The 20,139-nt window shown below is 43.6% G+C and overlaps 1 protein-coding gene across 3 annotated transcripts in view; it reads left to right on the plus strand.

The window, feature by feature from the left end:
* The window catches only part of TACC1 (transforming acidic coiled-coil containing protein 1), a 130,537-nt gene that overhangs the window by 7,962 nt on the left and 102,436 nt on the right, over positions 1–20,139 (plus strand). Inside the window, exon 1 of one of the 3 annotated variants that reach the window (XM_061404511.1) lies at positions 7,209–8,011. The exons of the other annotated variants lie outside the window; for them this stretch is intronic. Coding sequence (XP_061260495.1) covers positions 7,959–8,011 — 53 coding nt within the window. The 5' untranslated portion in view covers positions 7,209–7,958. Of the gene's footprint in view, positions 1–7,208; positions 8,012–20,139 lie in introns of those variants that run through there. 3 annotated transcript variants of the gene reach the window in all.

The raw sequence follows: 20,139 nt of genomic DNA on the forward strand, positions 1-20,139 counted from the left end.
GCCCGTGGTCCGCACACAACAAGAGAATCCACTGCAGTAGAGGCCCATGCACTGCAACCAGAGAGCAGCCCCCCGACTCACTACAACGAGAGAAAAAGCCTGTGCAGCGATGAAGACCCAGCACAGCCAAAAGTAAAATAAATAAATAAAATTACAATACAAAACAAAAACAGGCATTTAATATCTCAAGGTTCTGGAGGCCAGAAGTCCAACCTCAGCATCATTGGGCAGAAATCAAGGCAACGTCAGGGCCGTGTTCACTCCATCCTGTCTAGGAGAGGATGGTTCAGGTGGACTGGAGTTGAGTATTTCCCTTCCCAGGTCAGTTAGGCTCTGATCATAGCAGGGTAGACTCTGGTTAACTAGTTTTTGCTGAAGACTCACAGAATTCAAAGGCAAGGGGGAAATGGGGGCAGGGGAGAAGTATGGGATTGACATATCAATTCAATTCAGTCGCTCAGTCGTGTCTGACTCTTTGCGACCCCATGGACCGCAGCACGCCAGGCCTCCCTGTCCATCACCCATTCCCGGAGTTTACTCAAACTCATGTCCATCGAGTCGGTGATACCATCCAACCATCTCATCCTCTGTCGTCCCCTTCTCCTCCTGCCTTCAATCTTTCCCAGCATCAGGGTCTTTTCAAAGAGTCAGTTCTTCTCATCAGGTGGTGGCCAAAGTATTGGACTTTCAGCTTCAGCATCCACTGAATATTCAGAACTGATTTCCTTTAGGATGGACTGGTTGGATCTCCTTGCAGTCCAAGGGACTCTCAAGAGTCTTCTCCAAGCCCACAGTTCGAAAGCATCAATTCTTTGGTGCTCAGCTTTCTTTATAATCCAACTCTCACATCCATACATGACTTCGTTATCACTGAAACATTGACATATGCACACTACTATATTTAAAATAGATAACCAACAAGGACCTACTGGATAGCACAGGAAACTCTGCTCCACATTTTGTAATAACCTAAATGGAAAAAAATTTGAAAAAGCATAGATATATGTGTATGTATAACTGAATCACTTTGCTATACACGTGAAACTAACACAACATTGTTAATCAACAATACTCCAATGTAAATTAAAACTTGAAAAAGAAGAACGGAATTCTCTGGTGTGTTTCAAATGGTTTCCTGCCCCTTACCTTTGCTGGAAGCCCAAGGGGATTTTTCTCCGTGGCAATCTGGTTGAGCTCCTGGAGGTAAATCTCACAATGCTGGGTCCCCTTGGAGTTTTAACCCTTCTGAGTTGTCCATACTGCTGCTGCTGCTGCTAAGTCGCTTCAGTCGTGTCCGACTCTGTGCGACCCCATAGACGGCAGCCCACCAGGCTCCCCGTCCCTGGGATTCTCCAGACAAGAACACTGGAGTGGGTTGCCATGGCCTTCTCCAATGCATGAAAGTGAAAAGGGAAAGGGAAGTCGCTCAGTCATGTTCAACTCTTCCTGACCCCATGGATTGCAGCCTACCAGGCTCCTCCGCCCATGGGATTTTCCAGGCAAGAGGACTAGAGTGGGTTGCCATTGCCTTCTCCGGTGATCCAGTGAATGATCCATTCTTTTCAAACAGACGCCATTTGAATCAAAGCGACTGCATACGTCTTAGGGAATACATCGACAACAAGAACCCAAACACCCCCCTGAGCACTGTGGAACCAGAGGGTGTGTCCGCAGGATGATTCCCCAGTGCCAGCTTTCCGTGGCTCGTACATGTCCACAAGCCCCCTGCAGTCGGCAGGTCATTCAATAAACACAGAACCACAGTTTTCATGGACCAGGGTTGCCTCGGTGCCAGTCGATCCCCAGATGAATGGAATGATGACAGACTCCTGGACCCGTGAGCACGCAGGCAGCTGAGAGGGATGGCCGTCCATTGTCTGCAGGTCCGCGTGGGCCGATCTCCAGAGCCCAGAGCCCCCCGCAATTCGTCAGTGACCGTTCATCCCAGCGTGATTTCCGTGGTGGTTCTGATTGTGTCTTTCTGCTCTGCTAAGTGGCGACTTCCTGCCTTCCCTTGTACGTCTCTTCAGTCCTGGCTGCAGCGGTTTGCACTCTGTCCTCCCCTCCTCTTATGAATCCCAGACGAGTGACTGGCTTTTCAGTCTGTTTATCTTTTTACTTGTTGTTAGGACAGAGTGGTGACCTCCAAGCTCTCTATATGCGGAACTGGAAAACTCCACGCATGTGTTGACGTGCTTCGCAGAAGCATCATTCAGTCATCGGGGGTACATGTTGCTGAGAAGGCCTTGCAGCCCCAGACCCTCTGGTTCCTTATCTTTGGGCCTGGCAGCTGGCCATCACAGCAACGTTCCCGAGCTGAAGCCAGCAGATGTCACCAGATGAAACACCACAGGAGGCAAAACGCTGGCAGGTGTGATGGGGACACCAAGATCTCGGAAGAGCCCAGCCAAGGGACACTGTGGATGCGGAGGTCGTTTGACTCCAGAGTCGAATCCTAGAACTGGGGGTTGGGGATTAACAGAAGCAAACTATTGTATATAGAATGGATGAGCAACAAGGTCCTCCTGTACAGCACGGGGAACTATATTCAATACCCTGTGATAAACCATAATGGAAAAGAATATAAAAAAGAATGTGTATATATATATATATGTATGTATGTATCACTGAATCCCTTTGCTCTACAGTAGAAATTAACACAACACTGTAGATCAGCTACACTTCTATAAGATTGAAGAAAAGAGTTGAATCCTGGAGTACAAAAACCAGAATCCTCCCCCAAAAACAAAACAAAACAAAACAAAAAAAAAACCATGGACTTCTTTGGCAGTCCAGTGGTTAAGACTCCGTGCTTTCAACGCAAGGGGCATGGATTCAATCTCTGGCGGGGGAACTAAGATCCCACATGGCACGTGGCATGGCCAGTAGACAAAAACAAAACGAAAATCTGAATACCCTCAGAAATCACCTGAATCCACCACCTTGTTTTACACATGAGGGAAGTGAGGTCTGGACAGGGGAATGTCCTTACTCACAGCTGGTCAGTGATGGATCCAGGAGAAGACTGGAAGTCTCAGGACTCGGTGTGAGGGCTTTGCCACTTCCGCACCATCACACCTCAGCGGTGCACTCCTCTGAGCAGTCTGTGCGTACTCTTTGTAGGATTCCTACCCCAGTTAGTCCCACTTACTAGAAGCTGGTGGGCAGCAGGAATGCACTGGATGTCAAGTGTATGTTACTACGTGGAAGGAGGAAGCAGTGCTGAAGGTTGTGGCGGATCAGTGACCTGGTCAACACGAGGTGAGCAGGCTGAGGCAGAGGGGAGGCAACACACAGCTTCCTTCATTGAGAAAGCCTTGCTATGGAAACAAGTCAGCCCGGCTAAACAATGCATTGACGATGTAGTCGATACGCATTCTGCTACAAGTTCTTTATCTCATCACACACTAGTGTGATGATCTCTGGATAGAGGACAACTGGAAGGGCATCACTTCACTGCTGATTAAGCAAACCATCCCCTCAAATAGGTCATATTGACAGAAGGATACATTACAGAAGACAATAATCCCGATGTCCAGAGTGCATCTATTGGTAGAGTTTAGATCTGGAGCTGCTCTTTAAGGCTGAATGGCATTGAGTAAAATGAGTGACAGGCAGATGTTAACTAAATATAGGAAAGTTAATTTAAACAATATAAAGGAGTGATTTAAAAAAAAATAACTTTTGTCTTTTACAACAGTTTCAGGTTTACAGAAAAATTGTTGAAGGGAGTGCAGACTGTTCCAGTATAACCCACCTCCAAAATCCCCTGTTGTTATCATCTAACAATTATGTGAGGCGTACATGGGCTTCTCAGGTGGCCCTAGTGGTAAAGAACACTCCTGCCAATGCAGGAGATGGATGAGATGCAGGTTTGATCCCTGGGTCAGGAAAATCCTCTGGAGGAGGGCGTGGCAACGCATTCCAGTAATCTTGCCTGGAAAATCCCATGGACAGAGGAGCCTGGAGGGCTACTGTCCATACGGTTACAGAGTTGGACACAACTAAAGTGACTTACGGAGAAGGCAATGGCACCCCACTCCAGTACTCTTGCCTGGAAAATCCCATGGATGGAGGAGCCTGGTAGGCTGCAGTCCATGGGGTCGCTAGGAGTCGGACACGACTGAGCGACTTCACTTTCACTTTTCACTTTCATGCCTTGGAGAAGGAAATGGCAACCCACTCCAGTGTTCTTGCCTGGAGACTCCCAAGGACGGGGGAACCTGGTGGGCTGCCGTCTTTGGGGTCGAACAGAGTCGGACATGATTGAAGCGACTTAGCAGCAGCAGCAGCAGCAGCAGCAGCAAAGTGACCTAGCATGCACGCACGTGGTGCATATGTAACAATTTTTAAAAATATTTTTTTATGTCAGCCATTTTTTAAACGTCTTTATTGAATTTCTTGTAATATTTCTTCTGTTTTTATGTTGTGGTTTTTGGGCCATGAGACACGTGGGATCTTAGTTCCCCAACCAGGGATCGAACCTGTACCCCCTCCATTGGAAGATGAAGTCTTAACCAGTGGACTGCCGTGAACCAATATGGATATATCATTATTATTAACTAAAGTCCATACGTCATTTAGATTTCGTTAGTTTTTGCCTAATGTCCACTTTCTGTTCCCAAGATTGAATAGGACAGCCTTCAGACAGTGATGGTACAGGTTGGACTAAGTCTCTGCTGAGCTAACGTGAAGCTCTAAAGCAAAGATTGGCAGAGAGAGACTTCCCACATTGGGCTGGGATGGCCAGGAGTTTGTACCGCCCTCGCTCAGCCATTGACTGGGGGCTGCCAGAGAAGGCAGATAGCTCAGAAGCCCAGGCATTTGCAGCAGCATGGATGGATCTAAGAGTGTCAGACTGAGTGAAGTAAGTCAGACGGAGAAAGAGAAATATCGTGTGGTATCCCTTAAATGTGGGATCTAAAAATAAATGATATAAATGAACTTATCTACAAAGCAGAAACGGACTTACAGACTTAGAGAACAAATGTGTGGTTACCAGGGGTGCGTGATGGGGGATGGGATGGTTAGGGAGTTGGGGATGTGCAACCCACTCCAGTACTCTTGCCTGGAATATCCCATGGACGGAGGAGCCTGGTAGGTTGCAGTCCATGGGGTTGCTAAGAGTCGGACACGACTGAGCGACTTCACTTTCACTTTTCACTTTCACGCATTGGAGAAGGAAATGGCAACCCACCCCAGTGTTCTTGCCTGGAGAATCCTAGGGACGGGGGAGCCTGGTGGGCTGCCGTCTATGGGGTCGCACAGAGTCGGACACGACTGAAGCGACTTAGCAGCAGCAGCAGAATGTACACGCTGCTGTATGTAAAATGGATAACCAACAAGGACCTACTGTAGAGCACAGGGAACTCTGCTCTGTGCAGTGTGGCAGCCTGGATGGGAGGGGAGTCTGGGGGAGAATGGAGACATGCATGTGTATGGCTGAGTCACTGCTGTGCACCTGAAACTATTACAACGTTGTTAATCAGCTATATTCCAATATAAAAGGCTTTTGTTTAAGTTAAAATAATAAATGTTTTGTTTAGCCAGATTGTATATAAAGAAAAAAAAAATCCTAGGCAGACTCTGAAAGCAATAACAGCTGGATGTTAGCAGCTAACTCTATTTTTTGATATGCTGTGTGCTCAGTTGCTCAGTTGTGAACTGTCGCCCATCAGGCTCCTCTGTCCGTGGAATTTTCCAAGCAAGTATACTGGAACGGGTTGCCATTTCCTCCTCCAGGGGATCTTTCCAGTCCAGGAATGGAACCCACATCTCTTGCATCTTCTGCATTAGCAGGCAGATTCTTTACAACTGTGCCACCAGGGAAGCCCACATTCCTTGATGCTGGGTTGCTAAATCCATTTTTGACAAGAGTCTGAGTGCTGCAACTCTGTGTCTGCCAGAAAGACCTTTGAAGTTTCCAAGGAGAAGTTGGCTGACCATTGGTCAGGAATCTTGAGCAGAGGTGGTCCCATTGGCCTCTTTCAGCTCTTGCCCCATGATGAGCTGCTTTGATCCTGAAGACTCAAGGATTACATTTTTCATATTCATTCCACCTTGCTCAAGCCCCTGTATCTCTTCTTACACTCGCTAGCTTATGCCCTGCTCTGTCCTAGAGATAAGATCAGGGACCAAGCATATTCATGGAGAATGGAAACTATGACTCCCACTCTGTTGCCCACACCTTCCTAGACTCCAGATGCTCAAAAAAAGGTGGGGGTGGGGGGGGGGGGTAGATTACAGTATCAATAGCAATGTGGAGGGTAGATAAAAGGCTGTGAGTACCAGCAAGAAAAAGTTGAAAAATTCAAAGCTAAGACTACACAGGCCAAATCCTGTTTGGAAATGTTCCGTGCCTTGAACATCAAAAATTGCAGAACAACAGCACTCCCTTCCGATCTGTGCATATGCCACACCTGGCAAGGCAGGATACTTTTATTTTCTTCCATCCTAACTCCTATGGGTGCCCCTGGATTTTTACCTGCAGATGTGGAATCACTGCAGTGCAACTCTGGTCTTTCAACCTGCAGGAAAGTGGAAAACTTCCCGAAGAAAGTGTGGCTCTGATGCTTTGTTCTACCTGTGTTACTTTTTCTTTTATTTAACTTATTTGAAAGGCTAAAAGCCTTTGTTTTATTCTTGCAACTTGGCAGCTCTGCCTGGCTCACAAATGTCCTAAGATAAACAAGCGAGGTCTGTACATAACCTCTTAGGACAGTCTTAGCTTCTGAGCCAAAAGGACTTTTAATATTTACTTTGTTTCTCTTTAAAGATTTCCTTTTAATGTTTGTTTCTGCTTTGAAGTATTTTCAGATTCCATAGATCCTGTTTGTTTTGCCCAGCCAGAGAATAGTAGATTTTCACTTGAACCCAGACCCTCAGGACTTTTGCCGGCCTTCTCATTTTTGTGTCTGCTTTGTCGTTTTTTGGTGGAATAACTAACGTAAAAACCTGCTGGGTCAGGGGGTGGAAATAAAGTGTTGGTGGATGAACTCTTCTGACCTTCTACTCCCAGGACCAGACAGTGGGGTGGGAGGCAGGAGGTGGTGGCGTAGTCATTCAGTCGTGTCTGACTCTTTTTCGACCCCATGGACTGTAGCCCACCAGGCTCCTCTGTCCATGGGATTTCCCAGGCAAGAATACTGGAGTGGGTTGCCATTCCTTTCTCCAGGGGATCTTCCCGACCCAAGGATCAAACCTGTGTCTCCTACTTGGCAGGCGGATTCTTTACCACTGAGCCACCAGGGAAGCCCAATGGAGTGGGAATCCATGTTTAAATACCCAGTGGCTGTTCCAGGTCACTACCCCAAAATTGCAAGAGACCCAGAAAAGTACTAAGAGTTAATATTCCAAGAAGATACTCGTGGTTACTGTATCCAGGATGTTTGAATTAGAGGCAGTTTCTGTCTCTGAACACGATACCAGAGCACAAAAAAATACTCTGCTTAAAAAGTAAATCAAAAAAGCCCACAAAGCTTGCAGTGTCCCTGAAGCATTATGTAGGACTAGAAATGGCAAGTAAATGAAATTTTAAAAAAAGAAGAAGAAGGTTTTTAAGAGCGTTCATTCCTCTCCCTGAGAATCCAGATTGAAATCGTGAACAGCTGCTTGTGTAGGAGACCAAGGTCACAGGTCTGAAGAATGAGCTCTCTTCTGGAAACTTCCCGCTTATGATGGATGACACTTGCCTCACCTTGAAATAGGGGAACACTTTCTTCCCCTCCCCCCCACCTTTTTTTTTGCTAGCACAGCGTGTTGGAGAACAGTCACACCAAGTGGCTGTTGGAATTACGGAGGAATTGCTGAGAAGTCGCCTTGGGCGAAGGGCATTTGGCTGGAAGCTTGCACTGAAAAGTTACCTTGTAAGTCAGCATGTGACTTCCACCTGACTTAATTTTCTTCAGTCCCAAGGGTTCCAAGCCAGAGGAAAAAAGGCCCTGGTCTGGGCTGCAGGCATGTTCATTCTTCAGAGTCCATTGGGAATCAGTTCAAAGACAAATCAACAAAGGTAACTTCTCCCTTTGACACTGAGGATATATGGGAAGGCTCTTAAAGTAAAATGTTTTATTTTCTAATCAAAATAACAGCCGTGTAATCTTTGTATTTGGATTAGGTGTGAATGAAGGAGATAAGGATTGAGGGAGGAACAGAGGACTGTGCAGGGATCGGCAAATCTGCCTCCGGGTTCCAACCTTGGCTCTGTCTCTTGACCTTGGGCAAGTTACTGGCGCACCAGGGCCTTGGCTGACTTATATTAAAAAAAAGAAGGTGGAACTAGATGGCCTCTAAAAGCCTTTCCAGCTCTGTTCCAGGAATCAGCCTCTTAGTTTTTCATTTTTGTTCTGTTTAGGCCAAAACAATGATGCAAGATGGAATTAGGATGTAGATTTGCAAGAAGGTAATCTTTAAAAATTTTTTTTATTTAAAAAAATTTATTTTTTAATGAATATAGTTGATTTACGTTGTATTAATTTCTGCTATACAACAAAGTGAATCAGTTACACTGTTGTGTATATATATATAAATATATATGTGAGTGGTATATATACATATATCACATATATATATATCATATATATACAAATGAATGGTATATATACATATATCCACTTATTTTGAGATTCTTTTCCCACATAGGTCTTTACAGCATTGAGTTCCCTGTGCTGTTCAGTGGGTCCTTATTAGTTATCTATTTCACATATAGTAGTGTGTATATGGGAGAAGGCAATGGTAACTCCAGTACTCTTGCCTGGAGAATCCCATGGATGGAGGAGCCTGGTAGGCTGCAGTCCATGGGGTCGCTAGGAGTCGGACACGACTGAGCGACTTCACTTTCACTTTTCACTTTTCACTTTCATGCCTTGGAGAAGGAAATGGCAATCCACTCCAGTGTTCTTGGCTGGAGAATCCCAGGGATGGGGAAACCTGGTGGGCTGCCGTCTCTGGGGTCGCACAGAGTCGGACACGACTGAAGCGACTTAGCAGCCGCAGCAGAAGCAGTGTGTATCTGTGTGTATGTGTCAATCCCAATCTCCCAATTTATCCCTCACCCTACCTCCTTCCCCCTTGGTAACCATGAGTTTGTTTTCTGCATCTGTGACTCTAATAAGTTCACTTGTACCACTTTTTTAGATTCCACATACTAGCAATATCTTATGATATTTGTCTTTCTTGCAAGAGGGTCGGTCATCTTGAGGCTGGTAGCAGGCTTCAGGTGATTCTCACCTCATCCAGTATGTTTGCAAAGATGAACTGAGATTAAGACAGGCATCAAGGTAGGCGTTTATATATACTTGTCAGATGAGTGAATCAATCAGTCAGGATAGCACTGAGGGAGAAGGGAATGGAAGCATTCCATTCAGTTCAGTTCAATTCAGTAGCTCAGTCGTGTCTGACTCTGTGACTCCATGGACTGCAGCACGCCAGGCTTCCCTGTCCATCACCAACTCCTGGAGCTTGCTCAAACTCATGTCCATTGAGTCAGTGGTGCCATCCATCCTCTGTTGTCCTCTTCTCCTCCTGCCCTCAATCTTTCCCAGCATCAGGGGCTTTTTCAAATGAGTCAGCTCTTCGCATCAGGTGGCCAAAGTATTGGAATTTCAGTTTCAGCATCAGTCCTTCCAATGAATATTCAGGACTGATTTCCTTTGGGATGGACTGGTTTGATCTCCTTGCAGTCCAAAGGGACTCTCAAGCGTCTTCTCCAACACCACAGTTCAAAAACATCAATTCTTCGGCGCTCAGCTTTCCTTATAGTCTAACTCTCACATCCATACATGACTACTGAAAAAACCATAGCTTTGACTAGATGGACCTTTGCTGGCAAAGTAGTTTCTCTGCTTTTTAATATGCTTTAGCATTCCATTGGAAGAAGTTTATCTGGAATAGGGCATAGATTTGCTTGGGCTTCCCAGGTGGCTCACGTGGTAAAGAATCTGCCTGCAATGCAGGAGACGCAGGTTCAACCCCTGGGTCGGGAAGATCCCCTGGAGAAGGAAGTAGCAACCCATTCCAGTAGTCTTGCCTGGGAAATCCCACAGACAGAGGAGCCTGGCGGACTATAGTCCATGGGGTCGCAAAAGTGCTGGACATGACTTAGGGACTAAAGGACAAATAACAAGTAGATTTGCTTAGCAGTGATGCCTGGGAAGAAGTTTTATGGAGAGGTTCAGCCAGAGGTGAACTTCAGGCCTGGAAATATGAAGGTTAAGACTAGCTTACATAGCACTCTTTATATATAGAACAAAATGGGGTGATTACTGGTAGGCTGCCTAGTATGATAATTCTTACAGCTACAGGAGCTTTAACTTCAAGACAATGGGACTCTCCTTCTCCCCACTTTAAGGACCAGAATATTGATTAGTATTTGCCTTGGCTGAGTCTTAGAGAAATCCAAACTAACAGTGTCTAAACTGCATGTAAGTTTATTTTTCACTTACATAAAAGAAATCTGTCGGTAGGCAATTCAGGGCAGGCTTAGAGGTTCCATGGTGTTATGGATGAGAGTCCTTCACCTCAAGATTATGTATGGCTGCGTGAACTCGGCTATTTCAACAGCATTCCAGCCAGCAGGGAAAAGAAAGAGCCAAAAAAAAAAAAAAAGGTAAGGGGGGGGATCACCTACTGTCTTAGTCCATCTGGACTGCTATTACAAAATACCACAGACTGGGTCATTTATAAACAACAAAACTATATTTCTCATAATTTTGGAGGCTGCATGTCTGAGATCGTGGTACCAGCATGGCTCCTTTCCAATGAGGGCCTCTTCCCAGTTCATAGCAATGCTTTCTAGCTGTGTCCTCACGAGGTGGATGGGGTAAAGAATCTCTCTGGAGCTCTATAATAAGGGCACCGACCCCATCCATGAGGGCTCCACCACGATGATTTTAGTGTCTCCCAACTGCTCTGTCTTCTAATACCATCACCTTTGCATGTTTGGATTTTAATATGAATTTTAGGGGGATACGAACATTCAGGCCATAGTACCCTCCCCACTGACCATGAATGATACTTCTCAGAGGTTGAACTTGACACTTCTGTTGCCATTCCATTGACCAAAATTTAGATACTTGGTCACATCTAAGTGCAATAGAGACTGGGAAACATAGCTTTTGTTCAGAATATCTAAAAACCAGCATTGTTTTCACTTGTTTTAAGAGAGAGGGGGAAACAGGTATTAGAGAATATTAGTCTCTGTCACCTTGAGAGATTATAAACTTATTACAGTTATGCAATGAACTACTTTGGTTCTTATCTCTTAAAACATCTGCAGGAAAAAAAAAATCTGCAGGGCCCATAGCAAATTATTTTTAGTATTCCAAACAAATAAACAAATCTATATCTTGTGGAAGTGACTTTGATTTTCGAAAGCAGGCCAGAATCACTCGGGAAAACTATGATGAGTAAGATGTGTGATAAAGCTGAGAATTATCATTTCATAAGAATGAGATATGGGCTTTTACTCCTGGATATTATAGGCTCTACTGGGCATTAGGACCATTCTGACGGAAGTAACTCTAAGGACTTTCCTGGTGGTCCAGTGGTTAAGAATCTGCCTTCTATATAGGAGACGTGGGTTCAACACCTGGTCGGGGACTAAGATCCTCGGTGCCTTGGGGCAACTGAGTCAGTGAGCTGCAGCTAGAGAGAAAGCCCACCACCACGATGAAGATTCCACGTGCCACAAGGAAAGATCCTGAGTGCTGCAACTAAGACCTGAAGCAGCCAAAAATAAATTAATTAATACATAAAAAAGAAAAGAAGCTCTAGAACTTGGATAAGATACATAATGCAATTACCTAAAGGCATTGAAGAAACAGAAATAGTTAGACTGTGGCGCTACATGTTGCTTGGAGAAGAGGAGATGAGGAGTCAGACAAGTGGTCTCTGTGCCACGGCTTTTTTTTTCTTTGGCCGCACCTGCACCTCAAGGCATGTAGGATCTTAGTTTCCTGACCAGGGATTGAACCCACACCCCCTGCACTGGAAGCCTGGAGACTTACCCGCTGGACCACCAGGGAAGTCCCTGCCGCCAACGCTTTTAGCACAGGGCTAAGTGTAGTCCGCACAGTGGCTTGTGTGATAAAGAGGCATACATGAGAAACTCTCAAGTCCTGCCTGCTCTTATAAGGGGTGAAAGAAGTGAAGTCAGGAAATGATGAATGCTGAAAAAGTGGGGGAACCCAGAAAGGAAAGAGTCAAAGAGGAGATCCCCAAACCAAATCACAGACTGACCCTTGAAATACATGTGTGCAGAAAACACTCAGAGCAGCTCCACTACACAGAAGGTCTGCACTCAGACTGGAGCTGCCACCCAAGAAGCAGGGGATGAAGTTCAAGCCTAGTGAGAAAATGATCTGCTGAAATGAAAGAAAAACAACTCTCACCAGTGAAAAGTAATGGAGCCCAAAATCGCCACAACTTAGTATTGATGATGTCCATGATACAGTCCAAAATTAGATATCTAACATATGAAGAACTATTGGGCTTCCCTGGTGGCTCAGATGGTAAAGGATCCGCCTGTGATGCAGGAGACCTGGGTTCGATCCCTGGGTTAGGAAGATCCCTTGGAGAAAAGAATGGTTACCCACTCCAGTATTCTTGCCTGGAGAATTCCATGGACAGAGGAGCCTGGTGGGCTACAGTCCGTGTGATCGCAGAGTCGGACACGACTGAGTGACTAACACTTTCAGTTTCACTTTTCATGAAGAGCTATCAAGCCACAAGAAAGACACGGAGAAATCTTTAATGCACGTCTTAAGTGAAAGAAGTCAGTCTTCAAAGGCTACATATTGTGTGATTCTAACTATATGACGTTCTGCAACAGGCAAAACTATGGAGACAATAAAACATAGTATCACTGGTTGCCAGGGGAGAGGGAAGGGGAAGGATGAACAGGCAGAGAACAGAGGATGTTTAGGGCAGTGAACCTCTTCCGTATGACACAGCAATGGTGGAGACATGTCATTATATATTTGCCAAAACTTGTAGGATACATACCAAGAGTGAACCCTGATGTCAACTATCAACTTTGGGTGACAGTGACATGTCAGTGCAGGTTCCTTGGTTGTGACATATGTATCACTCTGGAGGGACGGGGTTGGTAGTGGGGAGGCTGTGTGAGTTTGAGGGCAGGGGCTATATATAAACTCTCTGTGCTTTCTGCTCCTTTTAACTCTGCACCTAAAACTACTCTGAAAAATAAAGTCCAGTTTAAAAAAATAGTTTAAATGCAAAGATAGAAATAGATGAAAACTAGTTAGTTAGTTCAGTCACTCAGTCGTGTCCAACTCTTTGCAACCCCATGGACTGCAGCACGCCAAGCCTCCCTGTCCATCACCAACTCCTGGAGTTTACTCAAACTCATGTCCATTAAGTTGGTGATGCCATCCAACCATCTCATCCTCTGTCGTCCTCTTTTCCTTCTGCCTTCAATCTTTCCCAGCATCAGGGTCTTTTCCAGTGAGTCAGCTCTTCACATCAGGTGGCCAAAGTATTGGAGTTTCAGCTTCAACATCAGTCCTTCCAATGAATATTCAGGACTGATCTCCTTTAGGATGAAGTGGTTGGATCTCCTTGCAGTCCAAGGGACTCTCAAGAGTCTTCTCCAACACCACAATTCAAAAGCATCAATTCTTTGGTGCTCAGCTTTCTTTATAGTCCAACTCTCATATCCATACATGACTACTGGAAAAAGCATAGCCTTGACTAGACAGATCTTTGTTGGCAAAGTCATGTCTCTGATTTTTAATATGCTGTCTCGGTTGGTCATAACTTTTCTTCCAAGGAGTAAGCATCTTTTTATTTCCTGGCTGCAGTCACCATCTGCAGTGATTTTGGAGCCCAAGAAAATAAAGTCTGCCACTGTTTCTACTGTTTCTCCATCTACTTGCCATGAAGTGATGGGACCGGATGCCATTATCTTAGTTTTCTGAATGTTGAGCTTTAAGCCAACTTTTTCACTCTCCTCTTTCAGATGGATAGTAAAAGATATATCAGTATTAAGCACAGAAGGCTAGAGAGGCTATATTAGTATCAAACAAAAGAGATTTCCAAAAATAATTTACTACTAAAGATAACAGAATGATGAGTGTTAGTTACTCAAGACGCCATAAAGATCACAGATTTGTCTATGCTCAATAACAGCTTCACCATACATGCAGCAAAAATGGACATAATTAAAGGTAGAAATAGGCCATCATAACTGGAGATTTTAATGTCTCTTAGAAATTGAATAAACAAACAAAAGTGAGCAAAGAAAGAAAATCTTAACAACCGTATCAGCCACCAGGACCTAACTGGTATTTAGAGAAACACTTCACCCAACAACTGCAAAGTATAGATACAAGTGGACACAATGGGTTTATCAGGATAGATTATATTCTGGACCATAAACAAGTCTCCGTAAATTTTGAAGATTTGTCCTCTGACCACAGCAAAATTAAATTATAAACTAAGAACAATAAGAGAATGAGGAAAATCCCAAGTATTTGGAAATGAAACAACACCCTTTTAATATTGACTGGTGTGAAGACGAAATCACAAGAGACAGAAAATATTTTGTACTGAAGGATTACAAAAACACATTTCAAAATTTGTGGGATGTAGCTAACAGCACTTAAAGAGAAATAATTTATAGCTTTGAATGCCTTTAAGAGGAAAAAAAGAAGGGTCTCAAATCACTGATTGAAGTTTCCACCTTTAAAACTAGAAAAAGAGCAAAGCAAATTAAACCCAAAGCAATCAGAAGGAAGGAAATTATAAAGATAAGACAGAAATCAATGAAATAGAGAACAGAAAAAAGAAAACCAGTAAAACCAAAGGCCAGTCATTTGAAAAAGTTAATAGGATTGGTAAATTTCAAGCCTGGCTGACAAACAAGAAGAAAAGAAAGTGCCAATATCAGTAATGAAAGAAGATGTTGCTACAGATCCCTCAGACATTAAAACAGGTCCAAACAACAATCCATTGTCAGCAGTATGAACAACTCTATGCCTTTAAATGTGACCCTAAGGACTTCCCCAGCAGTCCAGTGGTTAAGAATCTGCTTATCAATACAGACAGCCTATAGAAAAACCTAAGGGGATGTGGATTCAATCCCAGGTTGTGGAACTAAAATCCCACATGGCAACTAAGCCTACACATCACGATTACAGAGTCCATGCGCTCTGGAGCCTGTGTGCCACAACTAGAGAGCCCGCACCTGAAGAGCCCTCATGCTGCGAGGAAAATCCCTCATGTAGCAACTAGGGCCTGATGCAACCAATCAACCAGTATTAAGAAAAGGAAGATAAGAAAGGTTATTGCTTAACAAACAAATGACCACTTAGGTGAAATGGACACTTTCTGGGGAAGATGTAAATTATGAAGCTGACCCAAGAAGACACAGGATGTTTGAACACCCTCTATCAATTACAAAATTTGGAGTTGAAAAGCCTTCTGACAAAGAAAACTCCAGGCTTAGATGGTTTCACTGGTGAATCCTATCAAACATTTAAAGAAGAAATAATGTTAATACCATTCCTTAAAACTCTTAAAAAATAAAGGGGGAGGAAACACTTTCCAACTCATTTTATGATCCCAGTATTATCTTGATTCCAAAGCCAGATGAAGACATCTTAAGAAAGAATCTACAGACCAATATCCCTCATGAATATAGATACAAAATTCCTCAACAAAATATGAGCCATCCAAATATTAGCAGCATATAAGAAAACTATACACCATGATCAAGTGGCTATACAAGACTGATCTAACATCCAAAAAAATCTATGTAATTCAACAAATTAATAGAATATGGGGGAAAACAATATGATCATTTTAATAAATGTAGAAATAGCATTTGTCAAAATACAACATCCTTTTATTATAGAAATGTTTTAGTAAATTATAAATTAAAAAAAAATCTTCTCAACTGCATCTGCAAAATCTGACAGCTAATATACTACAATGTGAAGGATTTTATGCTTTCTACCTAAGAAAAGGAACAAGGCAAGGATTACTAGTTTTATTTAACAATGTATAGAAGTGCCTAGTCAATGCAGCCAAGCAAGGGGAAAAAAGCATACAGATTATAAAGAAAGAAGTAAAACTATCTTTATTTGCAAATGATATTGTATAGAAAAACCCAAGGAACCCACAAAAAAGCTATTAGAAGTAATAAGTGAGTTTAGCAAGGCTGCAGGATACAATACACAAATGTCGACTATATTTCTATTTACTAGCAACAATGTGAAGTCAAGTGGGCCTTAGAAAGCATCACTACGAACAAAGCTAGTGGAGGTGATGGAATTCCAGTTGAGCTATTCCAAATCCTAAAAGATGATGCTGTGAAAGTGCTGCAGTCAATATGCCAGCAAATTTGGAAAACTCAGCAGTGGCCACAGGACTGGAAAAGGTCAGTTTTCATTCCAATCCCAAAGAAAGGCAATGCCAAAGAATGCTCAAACTACCGCACAATTGCACTCATCTCACACACTAGTAAAGTAATGCTCAAAATTCTCCAAGCCAGGCTTCAGCAATATGTGAACAGTGAACTTCCTGATGTTCAAGCTGGTTTTAGAAAAGGCAGAGGAATCCAGAGATCAAATTGCCAGCATCTGCTGGATCATCGAAAAAGCAAGAGAGTTCCAGCAAAACATCTATTTCTGCTTTACTGACTATGCCAAAGCCTTTGACTGTGTGGATCACGATAAACTGTGGACAATTCTGAAAGAGATGGGAATACCAGAACACCTGATCTGCCTCTTGAGAAATTTGTATGCAGGTCAGGAAGCAACAGTTAGGACTGGACATGGAACAACAGACTGGTTCCAAATAGGAAAAGGAGTTCGTCAAGGCTGTATATTGTCACCCTGTTTATTTAACTTATATGCAGAGCACATCATGAGAAATGCTGGACTGGAAGAAACACAAGCTGGAATCAAGATTGCTGGGAGAAATATCAATAACCTCAGATATGCAGATGACACCACCCTTATGGCAGAAAGTGAAGAGGAACTAAAAGGCCTCTTGATGAAGGTGAAAGAGGAGAGTGAAAAAGTTGGCTTAAAGCTCAACATTCAGAAAACGAAGATCATGGCATCCGGTCCCATCACTTCTAGATGGGGAAACAGTGGAAACAGTGTCAGACTTTATTTTTGGGGGCTCCAAAATCACTGCAGATGGTGACTGCAGCCATGAGATTAAAAGACGCTTACTCCTTGGAAGGAAAGTTATGACCAACCTAGATAGCATATTCAAAAGCAGAGACATTGCTTTGCCAACAAAGGTTCGTCTAGTCAAGGCTATGGTTTTTCCTGTGGTCATGTATGGATGTGAGAGTTGGACTGTGAAGAAGGCTGAGTGCCGAAGAATTGATGCTTTTGAATTGTGGTGTTGGAGAAGACTCTTGAGAGTCCCTTGCACTGCAAGGAGATCCAACCAGTCCATTCTGAAGGAGATCAGCCCTGGGATTTCTTTGGAAGGAATGATGTTAAAGCTGAAACTCCAGTACTTTGGCCACCTCATGCGAAGAGTTGACTCATTGGAAAGGACTCTGATGCTGGGAGGGATTGGGGGCAGGAGGAGAAGGGGACGACAGAGGATGAGATGGCTGGATGGCATCACTGACTCGATGGACGTGAGTCTGAGTGAACTCCGGGAGTTGGTGATGGACAGGGAGGCCCGCAAAGAGTCGGACATGACTGAGCGACTGATCTGATCTGATCTGAACATTTAGAATGGAGAAGGCAATGGCACCCCACTCCAGTACTCTTGCCTGGAAAATCCCATGGACGGAGGAGCCTGATAGGCTGCAGTCCATGGGGTCGCTAAGAGTCGGACATGACTGAGCGACTTCACTTTCACTTTTCACTTTCATGCATTGGAGAAGGAAATGGCAACCCACTCCAGTGTTCTTGCCTAGAGAATCCCAGGGACGGGGGAGCCTGGTGGGTTGCCATCTATGGGGTCGCACAGAGTCGGACATGACTGAAGCGACTTAGCAGCAGCAGCAGCAACATTTAGAAAGTAAAATTATAAAACAATTCCATTTACAGTAGTATAAATACACTTAGGAATAAAGTTAGCAAGAGATATGTAAGATCTGTTGGCTGAAAACTATAAAGCTATGGGAAATTCAAGAAAATCTACATGAATAGAGAGCTGTATCATGTCTACGGATCGGAAGTCTCAAAACTGTTAAACTGGGAATCTCCATTTGAATTAGTCAATAGAATCAATATAATCCCTGTAGAAATCCAAACAGGTTTTAAAAAAATAAATTTATAATTTTATTTTAAAATTTATTTTATTTAAATAATTTTATTAATAAATAAAATTATTTAAATAAAATTTAGTTTAAAATGTATACAGTAAGACAAAGGATCTAGAGTAGTCAAAACTATTTTGAAAATTGAGAACAGTGTTGGAGCGCTACCTGGTTTCAAGAACAGTGTGTGACTCTTAAGCAGTAAATCCAGTTTTATCCTGTGGCTATAAATTGGCATTTAAATAATTTCCAAAACAGGAAGGATGGTACAGCTCTAAGATAAGCATGTAGCTTCCCAACTTGTCTACTTTGAAGGGGCGGGGGGGAAATACATGTGAAACATAAGCTTTGTAATCAAGACAGAACTGGGTTTAAATACCACTTACCTCTCTACTTGTCAGTTTCTTCAGCTTAAAGTGGGGCGCACAGTGTAAAAATTAAGGAAATACAGCGTAGAAGCTAAGCTCTGTGTGATAGCTCTGGACCTAGCCTACCTGGGTTAGAACCTGGGCTCTGCTATTTATTCATTTACTTATTGCTGTGCTGGATTTTCATTGCTGTGAGGCGGCTTTCTCTAGTTGTGGTTCGAGGCCTTCTCATTTGTGATGGCTTCTCTTGTCGCAGAGCAAAGGCTCTGGGGTGTGTGGGCTTCAGTCTTTGCAGCACGCGGGCTCAGCAGTCGTGGCTCACAGGCTTAGTTGCTTCGTGGGATGTGAGATCGTCCCAGACCAGGGATCAAACTTATGTCCCCTGCATTGGAAGGTAGATAGTCCTGCTATTTCTTACTGAGTGAACTTAGGTGTGTTTAATCTTTCTGTGCTTCACTTTACTCTTTGTAAATTGAGGATACTGAAAGTACCTTCCCAAAATGCCGTGATGTACTAAATGAGTTAATAAATTAACGCACTGAGAACAGTATCTGGCACATACAGTGTTCAACAGATATTACGTACTGTGATCCTTCCCCAGCACTCTGAGAACTAACTGTGGTTACTTTTGTCAACCACCGAGCACAGAGTACTCTGGTACCCATTGAGCATTAGCGCCCATCCCTCTTCTGAGCAAAAGTAAACTTCTGGGGGTAGGATTTGACACTGAAGGGTGTCTTTTGCCATCTCAGGGGAAATCTTGAATTTCGGTTTGTTAAATTTTCTTTTTTCACTCTTTTTTCAATGTTTAAAAAATACCTTACTAACAGAATTACAAAGCACAAGGGGAAACCCTAACACTGGGTATCAGATACTACCCCTCCTGGGGACATCAGGCCTTTTCTCTGAAAAGCCCTCATTCCATTTATTTCCCCCCAGACAGTAATTGCTTTCCCTAACAGACTCACAGACTTAGAGAATAGACTTATGGTTGCCCGGGAGAAGGAGGGGGCAGGGAGGGGTAGTTATAGAGTTTGGAATTGACATGTACACATGACTATATTTAAAATGGATACCCAACAAGGACCTACTGTACAGCACAGGGAACTCTGCTCAGTGTGATGAGGCAGCCTGGATGGGAGGGGAGGTTGGGGTGGCGGGGAATGGATACATGGATACATATGGCTGAGCTCCTTTGCTGTGCACCTGAAACTCTCACAACATTGTTAATTGGCTATATTCCAATAAAAAATAAAAAGTTAAAAAAAAAAAAAGAATTCCCTGCACTGACTTCACTGATTACCCCTGTCTCTGTATCAGCCAGGGCAGCAAGAGCAGTAAACACAAGCGTCTCAGTAGAGATGCCCTTTGTGCCCCTGCGGGACTACCTTTCACATTCTGTGCAGACTCCTTTTCCCCTTCATTCTCTCTGTTTCTCTGCACCACAGTAGGATATAGGCTTCATTTCTTTTCCTTTCAACCATTTTAGTGATGCTGCTGCTGCGTCGCTTCAGTCGT

Source organism: Bos javanicus, chromosome 27, assembly GCF_032452875.1.
Source record: "Bos javanicus breed banteng chromosome 27, ARS-OSU_banteng_1.0, whole genome shotgun sequence".
In the NCBI taxonomy this organism is placed as follows: domain Eukaryota; kingdom Metazoa; phylum Chordata; class Mammalia; order Artiodactyla; family Bovidae; genus Bos; species Bos javanicus.